The sequence below is a fragment of the Oncorhynchus keta genome, chromosome 21, assembly GCF_023373465.1.
Source record: "Oncorhynchus keta strain PuntledgeMale-10-30-2019 chromosome 21, Oket_V2, whole genome shotgun sequence".
Lineage (NCBI taxonomy): Eukaryota > Metazoa > Chordata > Actinopteri > Salmoniformes > Salmonidae > Oncorhynchus > Oncorhynchus keta.
This window is the reverse complement of record NC_068441.1, coordinates 29184759-29202473: the sequence shown is the minus strand read 5'-3', so window position 1 is coordinate 29202473 and position 17715 is coordinate 29184759. Positions and strand designations below refer to the sequence as shown.

Sequence of the window (17715 nt, the reverse complement as noted above, 5' to 3'; positions counted from 1 at the left end):
ATACATAAAAACGAGAAACATTTTATTTTCCGGGTCAATCCCACAAGGTATTTTTGAAGAACAGTTGAAATAATGAAGGTAATCAAGGATGCATGATATATAGGTCTGCATTGCATATTATTATATTGCAATAAAAGCATTGGCATCTATACAATTGAGGAATATATTCTGTATTTTAGCGCTACCCCCAACTGTAACTGTCAGCAAACAGGAACGTACCCATTGGAATCTCTATTGCGCATGCTTCCTTGAATGTGTAAACTACATTAACAGTCTAACCATTTTTATTTACAATGGCAGAATATGGAGAGGAAGAGGGATTCATGTTGCCTGTAGACGACGGTTTATTTGCTGATACATTTTCCGATGATAGCGTGTACAAATTCATCGGTCAAGAGTTAAAGATCAGCCAGGTGTTCAGCGCCAACCTCGGCGTGGCAGCGCCAGTGTGGGACGCCGTAAGTTCACTACTAACTCCATTAGGACACACTGGCTACATTTATTCTGCACATGATGAATACAGCTTTATTGGTTATGTAGTAGTGCATTTAATACAGTAGTGTTATGCAAGGAATTTAATGAGCTGCCTGTTGTAATTACTGTTTGGTTACTGTTGGCAAATAGGCGCTTCATCTATGCCGCTATTTCGAGGAAAACTCGCTCAACCTGAAAGGAAAGCGCATCATTGAGTTGGGCGCAGGAACTGGCATTGTTGGCATTTTGGCAGCACGTTTGGGTATGTTGGTTCATTCTTTGTCCGTCCAGTAGAGGTCAGCAATGTCGATTTTCAGTAGCAGCCACTGTTATTTCAATAGCCTAGTTATTATTATTTACTTTAATAGCGTTTATAGAATTTGAATTTCCTTTCCATCACACTGTGTTCTACCCTGTCACACGCACAATAGCCTGCAAATGCACTTTTCAAAGACTTTGAAACACTACAATAAAAATGTAAAACATCACAAAGATAATCATTTATAAAGGTGTATTTACCTAATTTCCCACTGTTACAGGAGCGGATGTGACTTTGACAGACCTCCCCCTTGCTGTCCCTCAACTGCAAAGCAACGTCTCGGCCAACATGCCGTCCTCTGGCTGGCCTTCTGTTGCCCCCTCCGTCCTCCCCCTCTCCTGGGGCCAAGACCAGCACATCTTCCCCATGGACTGGGACCTGGTACTGGGTGCAGACATTGTGTACCTGTCTGAGACTTACCCCCTCCTGCTGGACACACTGGTTCACCTGTGCAAGGACAGGGCAGTGGTGTACCTCTCATCCAAGATGCGAGAAGAGCACGGAACGCCTGGCTTCTATGGAGACACTCTGCCACAGAGGTTCCATGTAAAGCTGGAGCACCGCGACCCCACACAGAATATCAACATCTACAGCGCTACTCTGAGAGGGAAGCAGTGACAGAAATGAGACTGGATAGGACTGGGAGACTGATGAACCGGTAAATAGGTTGAGACTTGGAAGAGAACCACACAACAGTGCCTAACTCTCTGAACCCTCTGGTGTTCCTTCCTCTCCGAAAAAACTTTGTGCAGGAGCTGGATAAGAAAGAATAGGCACCTGACACAAAAGAGCAAAGGCTCCTCACTCTGATTTTAGTGCTCCCAAAGAGTTATTTTAAACAAAATATAGACCAATAGGTCATCATGTTGAATGAAAAGGTCTGTATTAGAGGTCGACCGATTAATCAGAATGGCCGATTAATTAGGGCCGATTTCAAGTTTTCATAACAATCGGAAATCGGTATTTTTGGGCGCTGATTTCCGATTTTTTTATTTGTATTTTTATACCTTTTATTTAACTAGGCAAGTCAGTTAAGAACACATTCTTATTTTCAATGACTGCCTAGGAACTGTGTGTTAACTGCCTTGTTCAGGGGCAGAATGACAGATTTTCACCTTGTCAGCTCAGGGGTTCCAATCTTGCAACCGCACAGTTAACTAGTCCAACGCTCTAACCATTGCACTCCACGAGTAATCTGCCTGTTACGCGAATGCAGTAGAAGCCAAGGTAAATTGCTAGCTAGCATTAAATTGATCTTATAAAAAAACAATCAATCATAATCACTAGTTATAACTACTAATCCAGTTTAGCGGGCAATATTAACCAGGTTAAATTGTGTCATTTCTCTTGCGTTCATTGCACGCAGAGTCAGTGTATATGCAACAGTTTGGGCAAAAACTAATTTGCCAGAATTTTACGTAATTATGACATACATTGAAGGTTGTGCAATGTAACAAGAATATTTAGACTTAGGGATGCCACCCGTTAGATAAAATACCGAATGGTTCCGCATTTCACTGAAATAATAAACGTTTTGTTTTCGAAATGATCGTTTCCAGATTCGATCATATTAATGACCAAAGGCCCGTATTTCTGTGTGTTATGTTATAATTAAATCTGATTTGATAGAGCAGTCTGACTGAGCAGCAGCAGGCCCGTAATCATTCATTCAAACAGCACTTCCGTGCGTTTTGCCAGCTGCTTTTCGCAAGCACAGCGCTGTTTATGACTTCAAGCCTATCAGCCTAATGGCTGGTGTAACCAATGTGAAATGGCTAGTTAGTTAGCTGGGTATGCGCTAATATTGTTTCAAACATCACTCGCTTTTAGATTTGGAGTAGTTATTTCCCTTGCGCTGCAAGGGCCGCGGCTTTTGTGGAGCGATGGGTAACGATGCTTCGAGTGTGGCTGTTGTCGATGTGTTCCTGGTTCGATCCCAGGTAGGGGCGAGGAGGGGGACGGAAGCTATACTGTTACACTGGCAATACTATAGTGCCTGTAAGAACATCCAATAGTCAAAGGTATATGAAATAAAAATGGTTTAGAGAGAAATAGTCCTATAAATACGATATTAACTACAACCTAAAACCTCTTACCTTGGAATATTGAAGTCTCATGTTAAAAGGAACCACCAACTTTCATATGTTCTCATGTTCTGAGCAAGGAACTTAAACGTTAGCTTTTTTACATGGCACATGTTTTTACATGGCACATATTACTTTCTTCTCCAACACTTTGTTTTTGCATTATTTAAACCAAATTGAACATGTTTCACTATTTATTTGAGGCTAAATTTATTTTATTGATGTTTTACATTAAGTTAAAATAAGTCTTAATTCATGATTGTTGTAATTGTCATTATTACAAATTTTAAAAATCGGCTGATTAATCGGTATCTGCTTTTTTGGTCCTCCAATAATCGGCATCGGCGTTGAAAAATCATAATCGGTCGACCTCTAGTCTGGATAGTCTTGTAAGAAACAGAATAATAGTTTTGTGGGCAGGAAAAGCATAGCAAATAGAATTTTCCTGTCTTTGGCAGGTTACTACAGTCAAACCAAGTTGTGTTTGATCTGGTTTGAGGAAGTGTTATATTGTTTAGGTTGACAGGGTTGATTACTGGGAAAATGTTGTTGATACCATCCACTTGCAGAACTTTTTTGGCAAAATTGACAGTTTCTGCCCCCACTCCCTCCGCCTGGGAATACTTCATCCCCTCACTTTGCTGATGTGCAGAGTTTCTGTTTAGAAAAGAAAAGCCTGTTTGTTCCACTGGATAGTTTCAAAGAGAGGCCGGCCGTCCTACCTCCCCACCTCTCTCTGTGCTATAGCTCACCAGACAAAACAACAGATCCCTATCTATATCCACTAGTGGTCCACAAGGTCCCCAAATGAGAAACTCATTCATTGTGCGTGTAATAATCCTTTGATCAATATTGTAATGATAATGCCCAAGCAAGTTGGACAAAAAGTAACCTGTGGTACAACATAAAATACAATGTTATGCATTATTTTCCTATGCCTATAGTGCCTGTAAGAAATTATTAATTGTTCAATTATCAAATGATTGAGAACCAAAACTTCTGAGAAATAAAGTTAATAAAATGTATACAACTTTCAGCGACAATCTCCTTGTCTGCATTGTCGTTGATATAATAGATGACATGTTGTAATGCTTTTTTCCCCTTAGGTTTGCAATGTCATTCACTTTTAAGAAAATCAACCATGTACACACAATGTGAAGTGTGCCAAACCTCAGTGTCATTTCAGCTTTGTACAAGCAAACATGAAAATCAAGGATGACATCTTTGGAAAGATATATTGCATAGTGTCATCCTTAAATCCTCCACCACTGCTGTCCCTAATCCTCAATCTGATCCCAAAACTATCAGGTTTTAAATCCTCCACCACTGCTGTCCCTAATCCTCAATCTGATCCCAAAACTATCAGGTTTTAAATCCTCCACCACTGCTGTCCCTAATCCTCAATCTGACCCCAAAACTATCAGGTTTTAAATCCTCCACCACTGCTGTCCCTAATCCTCAATCTGATCCCAAAACTATCAGGTTTTAAATCCTCCACCACTGCTGTCCCTAATCCTCAATCTGATCCCAAAACTATCAGGTTTTAAATCCTCCACCACTGCTGTCCCTAATCCTCAATCTGACCCCAAAACTATCAGGTTTTAAATCCTCCACCACTGCTGTCCCTAATCCTCAATCTGATCCCAAAACTATCAGGTTTTAAATCCTCCACCACTGCTGTCCCTAATCCTCAATCTGATCCCAAAACTATCAGGTTTTAAATCCTCCACCACTGCTGTCCCTAATCCTCAATCTGATCCCAAAACTATCAGGTTTTAAATCCTCCACCACTGCTGTCCCTAATCCTCAATCTGATCCCAAAACTATCAGGTTTTAAATCCTCCACCACTGCTGTCCCTAATCCTCAATCTGATCCCAAAACTATCAGGTTTTAAATCCTCCACCACTGCTGTCCCTAATCCTCAATCTGACCCCAAAACTATCAGATCCCAATAAATTTAGGTTATTGCTATTCTTGATCCTGAGGACGTCTCTACTCTAAACTCTACCCTTATCCTGACCCCAACACTTACCTAACCTTAACCATTTTTTATTTGAACTTCAAATCGGGTAGCGACGTCCCAAGGATACCGGATAGCAAGGACTGTAAATTCATGACAGAAAGCCTTTGATGCCCCAAACAATTAACTTCAGCCAAAAAACGCTGAAGTAAGCATTTGGGAGCAGGCATAGTTTTTAAAAAACCTGCTGTGTCACATTGGTCCATATGTATGTACAGACACCGTTTATATTCCCACTTATCTCATCCTGCTATCTGTCAGCCCAGGGAATGTGACTGGGTGGGGAATGTTTGTTGCAACCAGGGTGTGCCTCTTAAAAGAATTCCACTGTGATGTTTTGAATGGGAATGTTGGCTGTGGACAAGAGGATGGACTCTCTGGCGGTGACGGGGGAGTGAGGGTGTGTGGGACGAGGAAGGGGGGATCAATAACATTCTCTTTCTAAAACAAGTTGCTCAATTGGTGTGGTCAGCATCAGATTATACCCTAAAAGCAAGGACCTTCCTCCAGAAACACTGACCAGAGGTATGTGTGATATGACAGTCATTGGATTATTAAATGTGCTTTCAGTTTATCTCATTTAAAATTCATACAAATTCACACTTGTTGGTTTAATCTAAAGTTTGACTTTTGTATGCAAGTCTGGACAATAAAAGTTTAGTTTTCTACTTCAACAGTGAAACTGCATCTCATTTGATGAAATAGAGAAAACATTTTTCAAAATGCTAAAAGCAATTTGGGAAACAACAATAAAATGTATGTTTTTCCTCTACAATAATTTCAGAAGTCAATCTCTGGTTTAAAACCTCTTGTGATAAAGTTCTGGGCTGTGAGTGAGGGGCAACCACCTATATATGACAAATTTGGGACTGTTCCCGGACAAAACTTTGCACATGTGTGAGTTCAGTTCACTTTAAGCTGTTTTAAAGTGATAGTGTGTTTGTCTCTGTGAAAGCTTGCCAGGTGAGAAGTGTAAACAAATAGCTATGCTTAGTTTGTATTCATGTCTCTTTGTTCGCAAACAGAAGCAGAGCAGAATGTTCTTAAACCGAGCAGAATAGTCATAACCCTAAGAAAAAGAAACCTAGTATCACATAAAGATGTGTAAATAAGGTTGTTTGTGTTCATTCAAAATATATTTCACTTACAAGTGAATTTACTATATGTAATATTTTCTTTGTTTTCTATATGGGTTATTAGGTGTCCATGTAACATGCTTCTACACTGTGTCCTGCAAAGCTAGGTATTGGGATAATCTTCATGTTTTTTTCCCCACCCTATTATTTCCACAGATATCAGGACAAGCACCAGGCATTATATTTCCCACTGTACCAGGGCAGGGAGCTCAGTTGTTGGACAGTACCAGGTTCTAGGTCCGGAGGGGTCCTACAGGACTATACCAACTGGACTGATCAATATCTGTCGCCCTCTATCCCTCATTTCCCTTTTGCTCTAGACAACCAGCTCTGACAGCTCCAGAGCTTAAGGGACTATCAGGTTCAAGAGAAGAGAGAGAGGGAATGGCAGGTGGGAGAGGCTCATAGAGTAGCAGCTATGGAGAGGGAAAGGGAGTGTGAGAGAAGGATGCAGAGGGATTGGTGGCAGAGGAAGTGGGAGCCCTGTAGTCCTGTCCGCTACAGGAGGGAGCCAGCCAAGAGAAGTCTGAGTGACAGTAACTATCGGGAGCTGGAGGCCTGGGCGGCCCACTGCAGCCACTCACTCCCTAGGAAGAGACGCCTGGAGGCAGGGCTAAGGGCGGGGGACGAGGGGGCACCGGAGAGTGAGAGAGTCCTGGAGAGAGAATCACGGGGCAACAGAAGTGGAGCAGAACCCATAGCAAGGGCAATGCATCTGGCGGGACTACCTCTTCAGCCAAGACAAAAGGGACAGTGGGAGAGGAGGGACAAACAGCAAACTATGTGCCACCGCTTGTCTGAGCCGGTCATTCCTTATACAACATACCCATCAGACACCAAGGAGAATGAGACAAGCTACCAGAAGCGAGTGTTTAGTGAACCTCCAGGCTACATTCCACCTTCACCTTATAATACCCCACATAACATTTCACCAGTAATGCAACATTCTGAGAAATATACCACTAAAGAAGCCATGGCTTCTGTGTAATCAGGGTAGGATCCGAGAGCTAACAGACACAAAAACTACACACTGCCTACTCCGAGGAAGCAAGACTACTCTGTACTAGACTTTCATAGGGAAAGGGGAGGGGGAGATGAGTTTATGAAAGAAGAGTGGAAGCAGAGGACCTGGTCTGATCCTGGAGGGCATAGGTAGCAAGGACATGTTGTAGTTGGTCAATGGACAGGCTTTCCAGCCCATCCACAGAACATGCCAATCCAGTCTGAAAGCCTCTCACCTCTGCTGCAGTCCCCACAACAGCCTCTGATGGCCAACCTCAGTGAGAAGGCCTTTCTGTGCCACCACAGAAAGGAAAGTTAGTCGAAAGAAAGAGAGAGGAGACCATATTTTGCTTGGTGTCTCGCATGGGTGGAGTGGCAGGGTTGCCAAGTTCTCTTGAAGAAACACTAAAACCCCTTTCTCTGCCACTCTTCACCACCTCCCCCCTAACAACTGTGTCAAACAGTGAGTCAAGCAGAGTATTTATTTTACCTTTATTTAAAATAAAATTCACTTGTGTAATTAAAACTCATAAAATACAAACTCATAAAGTTCCATATGTGAGCGTGCCTCTTTAAAATATCTTTGCACTAAAACAAATAGTCCTAACAAATGTTTTATGTGTATATATTTGCAAACCTTAATGGATAATCAAAACTTCCAGGCCTTTTTCAATTTGGTCGTTTATGGCCGCAATCTCACCCACTCTCCCCAAGATTATAATCCCAGGAAATATCTAAAAGTGAGACACCTAAACCTCAATTTTCCCAGAAGAACACAACACGCCTAACTAGCATTCACTATGCTACTTCGATTCAGAAACTCAAAAGTGAACTATAAACTATACCTAATGATAATTCCCCTTTGACTCAAATCATTAATCATACATTTTAAACAACGTCTATGTATATGTTTACTTAAATGAACATGCTACTCTTAGATACAATTAACCTGATAACATTATTATCCAATGTATTACTTTTTCCCTCTGCCGCAAATGTCGTACATTTCTCAGTGTAAGAAATCTGTAATTTAATCCCAGATATTTAATAAAAATACAATCGCATTCTCCCATGGCTCCTTCAATTTACATATTTTAGATAACTTCCATCCGTCCGGGAATAAGGAATCCTACTTAAACACACCAGAATACAATGTTTAACTATGTTAAATCAAACCCTAAAATTGACCATAACCAGTAACCAAATAAACAAACTACTTTTATCAGCAAAAAACAAACTATACAAAAACTCACTACTATAATGCTTCAGATGACAAAATTACTCAGACTCACATTTACATCTCAATTAAACAAATCATCATCAGCTTGTTCCTCAAGAGAAAAAAACAACTTGCCCCTGTTACAGATGTCTACGTATCAGGGGAAAATCTCAAATAACCAAATTCAACCTAGCTAATTCCCGAAACATATGCAATTATGTTTTTCTATAGATTGTTTTTCAACATTAATACCCTAACATTGTTCCACATAATGGAAACAGTGCTCAAATTCACTGGTGTTACATAAACAATCAAACCAGGGGCCTGTTGCACAAAACTAGGATAAGGGATTAAGCCAGGATATCTTGGTGATCCTGGCTCAATTGATCCGTAATCCGGTTGCACTAAAGATGGATAGGGGGCAGGAGGATATGTTATGGTATAAATTACCATGGAGATTTATTCTGTGGAGCTAGCCTGCTCCAGACCAGGCTAAATTCCAGGATCTATTTAATCTCATCCCTAATGTCAGTCAGCAGTCACCACAAATGGAAACCAATAGTTATTTCACTGCTCACTATACATTGTTATCACATAACTAGACCCACTGTCATTATTTAAACGTTTGTGATCATTAATTTCAATGATTTTGGATAAAAAATGATTTTTAGATGTTGCTATCATTAGATAATTTACAGTTTCCCATAGACTATATATAAAATGATAGAATATTAGGGCCACAGAGGGGAAAAAAAGACAAGTCATAATATTGTAACCAGTTGTTTTAAAGGAGGACAGTTGTTAAAATGACAGATGCGGGGCATTTCGTGAAATTGTACTTCAGTATGGTTTCATAAACAAAGACATGCTGATGTGCCAGAATATTAAGTATCACATTGTCATAAGTATCAAAACTGTAAAAACAATATGTAGCTTTTCTGCAGAAAGAACCAGCCTCATAAATTTATGACTTTATCCTTTTTCTTCAGTGTGGCCCTAGTACTCTGTCATATAAACAAATACACATTCCATATGAATATAAAAACACAATGTGTAACATTATGTTCCTTTATTGAATAAGGACAAAACAAAGCAGGTAAACCATCAGCTCCTTTCGAAACTGAAGTCACAGTGACTCTACAAGATGGAAAGCACAGAATCCAAGCATATTATACAAAATGATACATACACATTCAAAGGTCTGTATATAACACACCCTGCATGTCTGCACACTAAAATAAATGCAGGACAAATCCATACACATCAACTGAACAGACAAATGAATGGATGCAGTAGCCTCCCTGCAGCCTTGTATTACACACAGTATACCGCACAAACATCATAAGAGGCCAAATTCGTAAAAAAACGAAACCAAAAAAACCAAATTCCTCTGCCACCGCAGGACATATTTAACCAAAATTGAAAGCACACATACTAACTAAAATAATTCAACACATATTGGTCCCTCAGCAGCCGACCACTGTCGTCATCAGGGAAGATTGCCGGATTGTCCCAGTCCATGGCTGGTGGCACTCTGGGGGCCCTCTCCTTCCTCAGGCAGGCCACATTGTGGAGGACAGCACAAGCCACAGTAATATCACATGCCCTAACAGGGCTGACCCTTAATTTGTGAAGGCAGTGAAAGCGTGCCTTCAGGAGGCCAAAGGTCATTTCAACTCTGGCCCTGGTCCTGGCATGGGCATGGTTGTAGGCCTGCTGTGCTTCCTGGGGGTCTGTGAAAGGTGTCAGGAGAAAAGGCTGGCAGCCATACCCCCTGTCTCCCAGCAACACACCAGAGAATTCACCTGTCAACACAAAATCTCATCATTACTACCTCATAAACACAGTGATATTCTTGACACAGCCATGATGGTTATAAATAGGGGTTGTGTGGCTTACCTTGTGATAGGCACTGATAGATTTCAGAGGCCCGAAAGATTCTGGAGTCATGGACTGAGCCAGGCCATTTTACCACAACATTGCTGATCACACAGTCAGCATTGCAGACCATCTGAAATCATAAGATGAGGAATATTACACCAATCAATGCACATCACTGGCAATGCAGAGTGTTCGTCAATGGACAATATCAAAAAGTTATGTTCACCTGAACATTAATGCTGTGAAAGGATTTCCTATTCACAAAATCGGCCTCATGGGCACCTGAGGGGGCTTTTATCCTTATGTGTGTGCAGTCCACTGCACCAATGACATTGGGGAAACCTGTCACACAAAGTAATGAGTATCCTACTATGTGTTAACAGTTGTCCTGTAATTTGTAGATCCTCTTACCTGCAATCCTATAGAACTCCTCTTTGATGTCACAGAGTCTTCTGTGGCCAGGGAAGGAGATGAAGACATCTGCTAATGCTTTGATAGCCAGACACACACTCCTTATTGTGCGGCAAATTGTGGCCTTGTTCAGCTGTTCTGCATCCCCCACTGAGTACAGGAAGGCTCCACTAGCAAAAAGCGCAAGGCCACACAAACCATTTGCTCCACACTCAGTGCATGGCTCCGTGCAGTGCGGTGCTTAATCCTGGGACCCAGTAGTCTGCATAGATACCTGATGCCATCTGCAGAAAACCTGTATCTTTCATATAGATGGTCGTCAGGGAAGGCCAGTGGGTCCAACCGGTCCCTGAAGACCCTTTCTCGCCTGAAGGCTCTCCTCAGCACAAGTGCTTCTTCATCCACCACATCTCGCACGAATGGGCATGCCATTGTCAGAGCAGAAAGGAACACACAATTTTGGGCCTTCATATAGGCTAGTGGCCACACCTGGTGCTGGGGAGGTGGGCAAAAGAGGGCGATGCCTTATAACGATGACTTGGTTGTACTGATTGCTGGGAAAATAAAAAAAAACCTTAGAAAGATGCCACCGTCCTGTGTGCTCACAATAAGAGCTCATATGTCATGGCTCACTTGACTTTACGAGAATATACCTAATTTTTATTTTGAGCTGTGTCATCTTCTTGGAGCTGGGGGAGGAAATACAAATAATGATTAATACATTTGTGTTACAGTTAGCATACAGTGTACATTGAAGGCATATCTCACCTCCCTCTCAAGTTTTTTTATTTCAAGGTCCAGTTTCCTAATTGTCCTCTTTTTTATTTCGGACTCCAGTGCAAGATTTTCCATCTTTTTCTTCTTGTACTGAATGTCTATGTCTGCCAGTTCTATTTGGCGCCGGAGGTGGTTGCCATACAACTTTCTGATAGCTTGTGAGCTCTGTGAACACAATACAATTAGCGCAGCTGGAATTTGGCAGGATGTGGTGTCCTTTTATTAATACTATGTTGCCAGGCTGGTTTTCCCACTGTATAGCATCTGGGTCCTGTAAAAGAAATTAGATTTTTTGATTTTGATGAGGACTCCTCACCATTGTAGAGTAAATAGTACTTTCACAGTCTTACCATGATACCTCATGCCTTCTGGAATCCAGAGAGATGGACTCCTCCTCATCATCATCGTCTCCATCATGTGCTGTTGCTGCTGCACTGGGGCCTTCACCCTATCACATTTAATCGGATTCATATTGAAGCTAGTAGACAAGACATGCCAGGCCTACAGTATGCCTTTGATGGAGTACTCACTGGATCAGCATCGTCTGGTGCTTGTGCTGGTGGCTCTAACAGGAACACAGTGCTGCCAGACACTGCAAGGCAATAGGTAAACCAAAGTCAGACAGTCCAAATTGATTCAATATGAATGTGGTTGTATCCCATGTAGAGATGGAAGGACATACCTTGAATGAAGCGGGTGGCATCTTGGGAGGAACCTATGCTCGTCTCTTTCCCCCAGGGATCCCCTCTAAGACGGGCCTGCCTTTATTTAGCTCCAAAGCCATGTCCTCTGCTGGGGTAAGGTCAGCCTTTGGTGACCCACCACCCGTCCCTTGTCTGTGGGTATTCTTTTTCACTGCTAAAACAGTACAGACAATGTGTGAGCAGGCACCTTCTGGGTACAATATATGCTTGTGCTTTGTTAAATATTAGTCAGGGACCATACCATTCTGCAGAATGTTCTTGTATTTGATTTTGACCTGCTGCCATGTCCGTTTTGGCCCGTTCATGTTTAATCTACACACACACACACACACACATTTAATGGAGTCACACTGCAAAAAATTACTTGGTATTTTTGTCTTGTTTTCAGTAAAAATATCAACAAAAAAAAAAAACTTAAATAAAGATGTATTTTCTTGATTTGCTAAATGACCTAGCAAAATAAGTATAGTTTAGACAAAAAATATAAACTTTAAGTAAATGTGTGCTTAAAACAAGCAAATAAAAAAATCTGTCAATATAATAAAAATTCTCTTGAAATAAGTTTACTTTTTCCATAAACACTTAATTTTAGAAAAGTTCTCGTTTCATTGGCAGATTTTTTTGCTTATTTTCCTAGGTAATTTTGCTCAAGAAAATATTCAAGATGTTTTTTAGATATTTTTTTTTTACTGAAAACAAGACAAAAATACTAAGTAAGAAAGACATTTTTGCAGTGCAGTGAGCAACCGACCTTGGGTCCTTTGAAAGGCGCTATATAAATTAAAGTGATTATTATTATAGCTCATCTATTTATTCAATTAAATTTTATTTATATAGCACTTTTCACAATTGTTTCATTCTGTCAAAGCAGCTTTACATTAATGAAAGCAGGAGAAACACACAAAAAACGGTGGACAACATAAGAAGCAGAGTACAACGGCTAAGATTAAACCGTACTGAGCGTAGTAACGTTAAATAATAATGTAAGGCTTTAATAATAATTTATCATAGCTTTATACAGTGTGATGGACTTACTTTACACAATTTCACTCATATCTGCAGTGCATTTCAATTAAAAATTTAACCGTTTCATAATTACAGTACAACTGCGTTTTTGGAGATGTGAATTAAATATTTGAATTGTAATTGTGATGTTTCAGCGGAGCGGTGAGTGTGTAATTGTGCACTACTTACGCATTCAGGCGGTCTTTGCTTTATCACTGTGGCGGTGTTGCCTTTCTTCTTAATTATATCTTTTACCTCCTCGTATGCCTCCATGAGGATTTGTGCTTCCGACGGGGAAAAGTACGCGGCTCTAGTTGCCATGGTAAATCAGTTAATCTGTGGCGGGGTCTATTTGAGTGAGCCGTGAGCGCGCACCTATCCAGGATTGGTTTCACCTGGCTTAATGAATCCGTGTCTGCTCATCCTGGCTTGGTCTTTGTGCAACCAATTAAGCCTGGACGCACATGTTTTGGCTTCATTGAGCTCAGCTTAGTCATTTATCCCGGATGTCTTAATTCTACTTTTGTGCAACAGGCCCCTGGAATCAATAACCATCAGAATCCATTATCACGATGTTTTACGATTCAGACATCCAGTCTCCCTTTCTCATAGCCTAATACAGTCCAAATAAACGCCACAAATCTATGATGCCCACCTAGCGAATCAGCTGCTAGTTTTTAGCATCTTTCCTGACTATCCTGACGACTCACAAACTACTTTTAAAAATGTACTTTGACATTTTTATCAACTTCTGAAAAGTGAGTCAAAACAATAATGCACGTATTTCCCTTCTAAAAGACAAACAATTTTCTCCGTTACCCCCAGTCACAACATCATTTCTGTGGCGACAAAAGTGCCTTGCAAGTGATGTCATCAACAAGCGCTCAACCTCGACCCAATCCGTAACGACTTTCAATGAATTGTAAATAATTGTTGGTTATCTGCAGTAACAGTAGTACGGGTTCGATAAACCAAACCTAATTTATCACATCTGTTCAAATCTTGAATTATAATTTACAACATCAACCAACATCTCTAAATTCGCTAATTTTATAAAAACATTTCGATGGGCATAAATCGTAATTGTCTCTTCGTTATTATTTAGAATTCCTTTTGATTTAAGTACCTGTCTCGTCTTTGACTTAGTATTTTAATTACAACTCTATTCCCAATACGTTATTCACTTGTCTAATTACAAACTCAGACTAGCATTAGCGAGTGTACGCCTTAAAAATGCCTTGTCTCTGGGAACAGGGAAATCCCCTTAACCCAAACTTTAACTCCTACAACGACACCCAATAATTCCGACAATCCCTTCACATCGTTTGTTTTAAATCTCTTGAGGTATCATGTAACTTATTTTTCTATCTTCGAATTGTCGTCCCACAATATTTTTTCCACTGTCATACCCTCAAACCACTGTGATTACCGTGCACTGTCCCTTTAAGATAAGACATTTTCTTTGTTCCCCGCAATGAGAACGGAAATCAGATCATTTTTAGAATACGTCACTTTTTGTTCAAATTCACTGGCGTTACCTTAACCAAAACTCAATACTCGGAAAAACAATCACAACTTCTTACGATTAAACTATTCTTACCTAATTTATAGTCCAAAGCGTTGCACTATATAGCCCCATTGAGTGTCTAGCAATTCCGTTGCTGGCTATAGCCACAAATCTGCCCGCCTTTGTAAAATATATATTCCCTATTCAGATTGAGCTCAGTTCCAAATTCTAATCATCAGAGTAAACCCAACCGAACTTCTCAACTTACTATACCCTAACATTTAAACGCCCAAAGTTTTCCCTCAGTTCCCTTTCTTTACTCGATTGTCGCCTCTGACTTCCCCACAGTTAAATTACAACCTGTTGACGATTTTTTCGAGGAGTGTTACACTCCCGGGTGAAATGTCCAATTTTGTTACAATTAAAACATCTTGTATTTTTCTTTTGACTCACCTTATTCATTTTTCTCGACTTTATTTCCTTCTCTAACTCCGTTATACCTCTCTCGGCTTCAGTGGGATCCACATAATCCTTGCCGTTCCCTTGTAGCTATGGTATCTAATCACTTATCTATGCCTTTCTATATAATTTTTTTATTATATGTGCGTGCAGTTCTATAAATTTGTAATTTACCGTTACTTAGTTACTTCTAGTTATTATTCTGTCTGCCTATGTGTGTGTTCCTTTAAAAATAATCAGTATGTATTTTCCGTCCTGTGAACCGCGTCCATAGAAGACTTTTGATCGGACATCACATTTCACCCATAGGATATTCCTTTTGGGACTTTCAACGTTAATGTCTCGAATCTCACTACTCTAGACTAAGTTGACCTCTCCTGTGAACCACGTCTATAGAAGACTTTTGATCGGACATCCCATTTCACCCATAGGATATTCCTTTTGGGACTTTCAACGTTAATGTCTCAAATCTCACTACTCTAGACTACTCTAGACTAATCACTTATCATTTGATATTAATTATTTTATTTATTTAATTTAATTTAATTCTCCAATGCATACTATATCACTCCTTAATAATCCTTCTGGCTTGCAAGACCAGGCTTTATTAAGCTCTAGTTTATTTGATGGTAGCGCACCTTACCTCAGGTCAATTTCGGACCTGCTTCCTTTTTATCGATATCCTGGTTAATACCCCCGGTAGAAACCCATTTCTATTTGTTCGGAATATTCAAGCACCTATTATTGATCAAATTCAACTCCTTCATAACATTTTAATCAATAAATGTCCTAAATAATCCCTCCCAAATTCGAGAATAAAGGCTACTTTACCTGCTGCCGACTGGGATAAGCATTGTTCGTTTGAATCTAGTCACCCTCTCTGTCCTCTGTGATAATACGCAGGCCTGTTTCAATTTTAACCTCAATTCAGAGGTCAGGTCTTTAGTAACCTCCAGGCACAGGGAGAGGTATTTAGATCCGGCTCTCGAAGGACCAAATTGATAGAGGAATTCTAGATTCCTATGTATTTTGTTGCCAAAACCAAATTCGCACTCGTTTCTAATTCATTAATGAGGTGTAAGTTCATTAATTATGCATGAAGTAGATCGAGACCAGTCTTAAAAGTCAGGTAAGAGCGTTTCATTCCAGAGAGTACTAAATGCATACACACATTTCCACAGGTTATAAACTGAAAATGACGTCAGCGTTTTCCAAACGTTCTATTCCACAAGCAGAGGGGCCCTCTAGCTCTTGAGCCTTCGCGTTATCAGCACGAAGTCAAGGCCAGTCAGTATAAATCAACATTCTAGACAATCTGGAGATGGCCCGTTCCCACCACCTGGAGATTTGTACAACTGAATGAACCAAGGAACAGACCTTCATTGTTACTAAACTCCTGACTACATTATATACAATTGGGAAAGGGAGCAAGAGAGAAAATTCACATGTACAGTACATTATAGCATTTGTGATTGGAATGTATACATACTTAGTCATTTCATTTCAACCATAATTTCCTCTATCAGTGCCCCACTGTATATGAGCAGTAGATGAGAATGTAGTATCAGTAGACAAAACATGAACCTGAACTAATAAGTTACTGTTCTCTCTTTTCAGCTATGTGACAGCCTCAAAAATGATACTCCTGTGTAAGCATCTGCAGCGAATCACAGCCAGCCGCCAGAGAGAAGCAAACGTAACCACAGGACTTGTGACAGAGTTGATGGACACCCTATGTTCACCAATGGACAGAAAGTTCCACAGAATGGAATATAATCACATACTATTAGAAACCGCTGCACTTGAGCCCAGGTTTAAGAAGTTAGCCTTCAGTGATGCCAGAGCGATTGATGAGGCTCTTCAAAGAATAACCTCATCAGCAGGGAGGGACAGCCCCAGCAGTCAGCTGGCTCAGGCACCAGGGCAACAGGATGAAGAGGGATCAGATGGAGCCGATGCTCCAGCAGTAGTGCCACGAACGTCTGCTGTTTGACGAGAGAGCAACTGGGGATGCAGCACGAAGGAATCCCTCAGCAGATGCCATAATGGAGGTCCGATCCTATTTGGAGGAGCCCCTCCAAATAGATCTGTAGATCCTCTGAGCTGGTGGAAGAACAAGGCCTCTGTCTATCCACTGCTTACTGAAGTCATGACAGGGAGACTCTGCATAGTGGCCACATACGTTCCTTCTGAGAGGGTCTTCTCGAAAACGGGACAAATAATTACTGAGAGAAAAACCCAATCAGCCCCTCGTAAGTGAGGCAGCTTGCATTTCTGAATGCAAATCTCTCAGAAAAGCAATATATGGTCAGCATTGCTGTGTGCTGCAAATGAGAACTTGTTCTCAACTAGCCTACCTGGTCAAATAAAGGTGAAATAAAAAATAACATGGCAATAAAGAAGAGAGAGAAAAGAGGGACCAGTTTAATGTTTTAAGTGGGATGCTGCAGTTTTGCACATTGTTATTTACTTTTCTTTGATATGGTGCAATATTATAGTATTATGTTGTTCAGATTGTATTCGTTTTGAATTGTTACATTTATAGGCACTTTGTTAATATACATTAAAAAGTTATACTTTAAATGCACATGTTTAATAGCATTTTTCATAACAAACCAATGCATTTTTAAATACATTGTGGTTAAGGTAGAGTATTTAATGTAATAATTTAATTAGAATTGTTTTAACACCAATCACTAACACTATCGCGAACTGT

At 40.4% G+C, this 17715-nt stretch overlaps 1 protein-coding gene and 1 pseudogene across 1 annotated transcript; one reads left to right on the top strand and one right to left on the bottom strand.

Moving 5' to 3' along the window:
* Positions 1 to 135: 135 nt before the first annotated feature.
* LOC118399786 (EEF1A lysine methyltransferase 3-like) lies at positions 136 to 3913 on the top strand. Its single transcript, XM_035796028.2, has 3 exons — positions 136 to 458; positions 625 to 736; positions 1014 to 3913. The coding sequence occupies exons 1-3, from the start codon at positions 294 to 296 to the stop codon at positions 1409 to 1411; spliced, it is 675 nt and encodes a 224-aa protein (XP_035651921.1). The 5' UTR covers positions 136 to 293; the 3' UTR covers positions 1412 to 3913.
* A 2284-nt stretch (positions 3914 to 6197) lies between these two features.
* On the bottom strand, positions 6198 to 16211 carry LOC127910331 (putative nuclease HARBI1; annotated as a pseudogene).
* Between the last annotated feature and the right edge of the window lie 1504 nt (positions 16212 to 17715).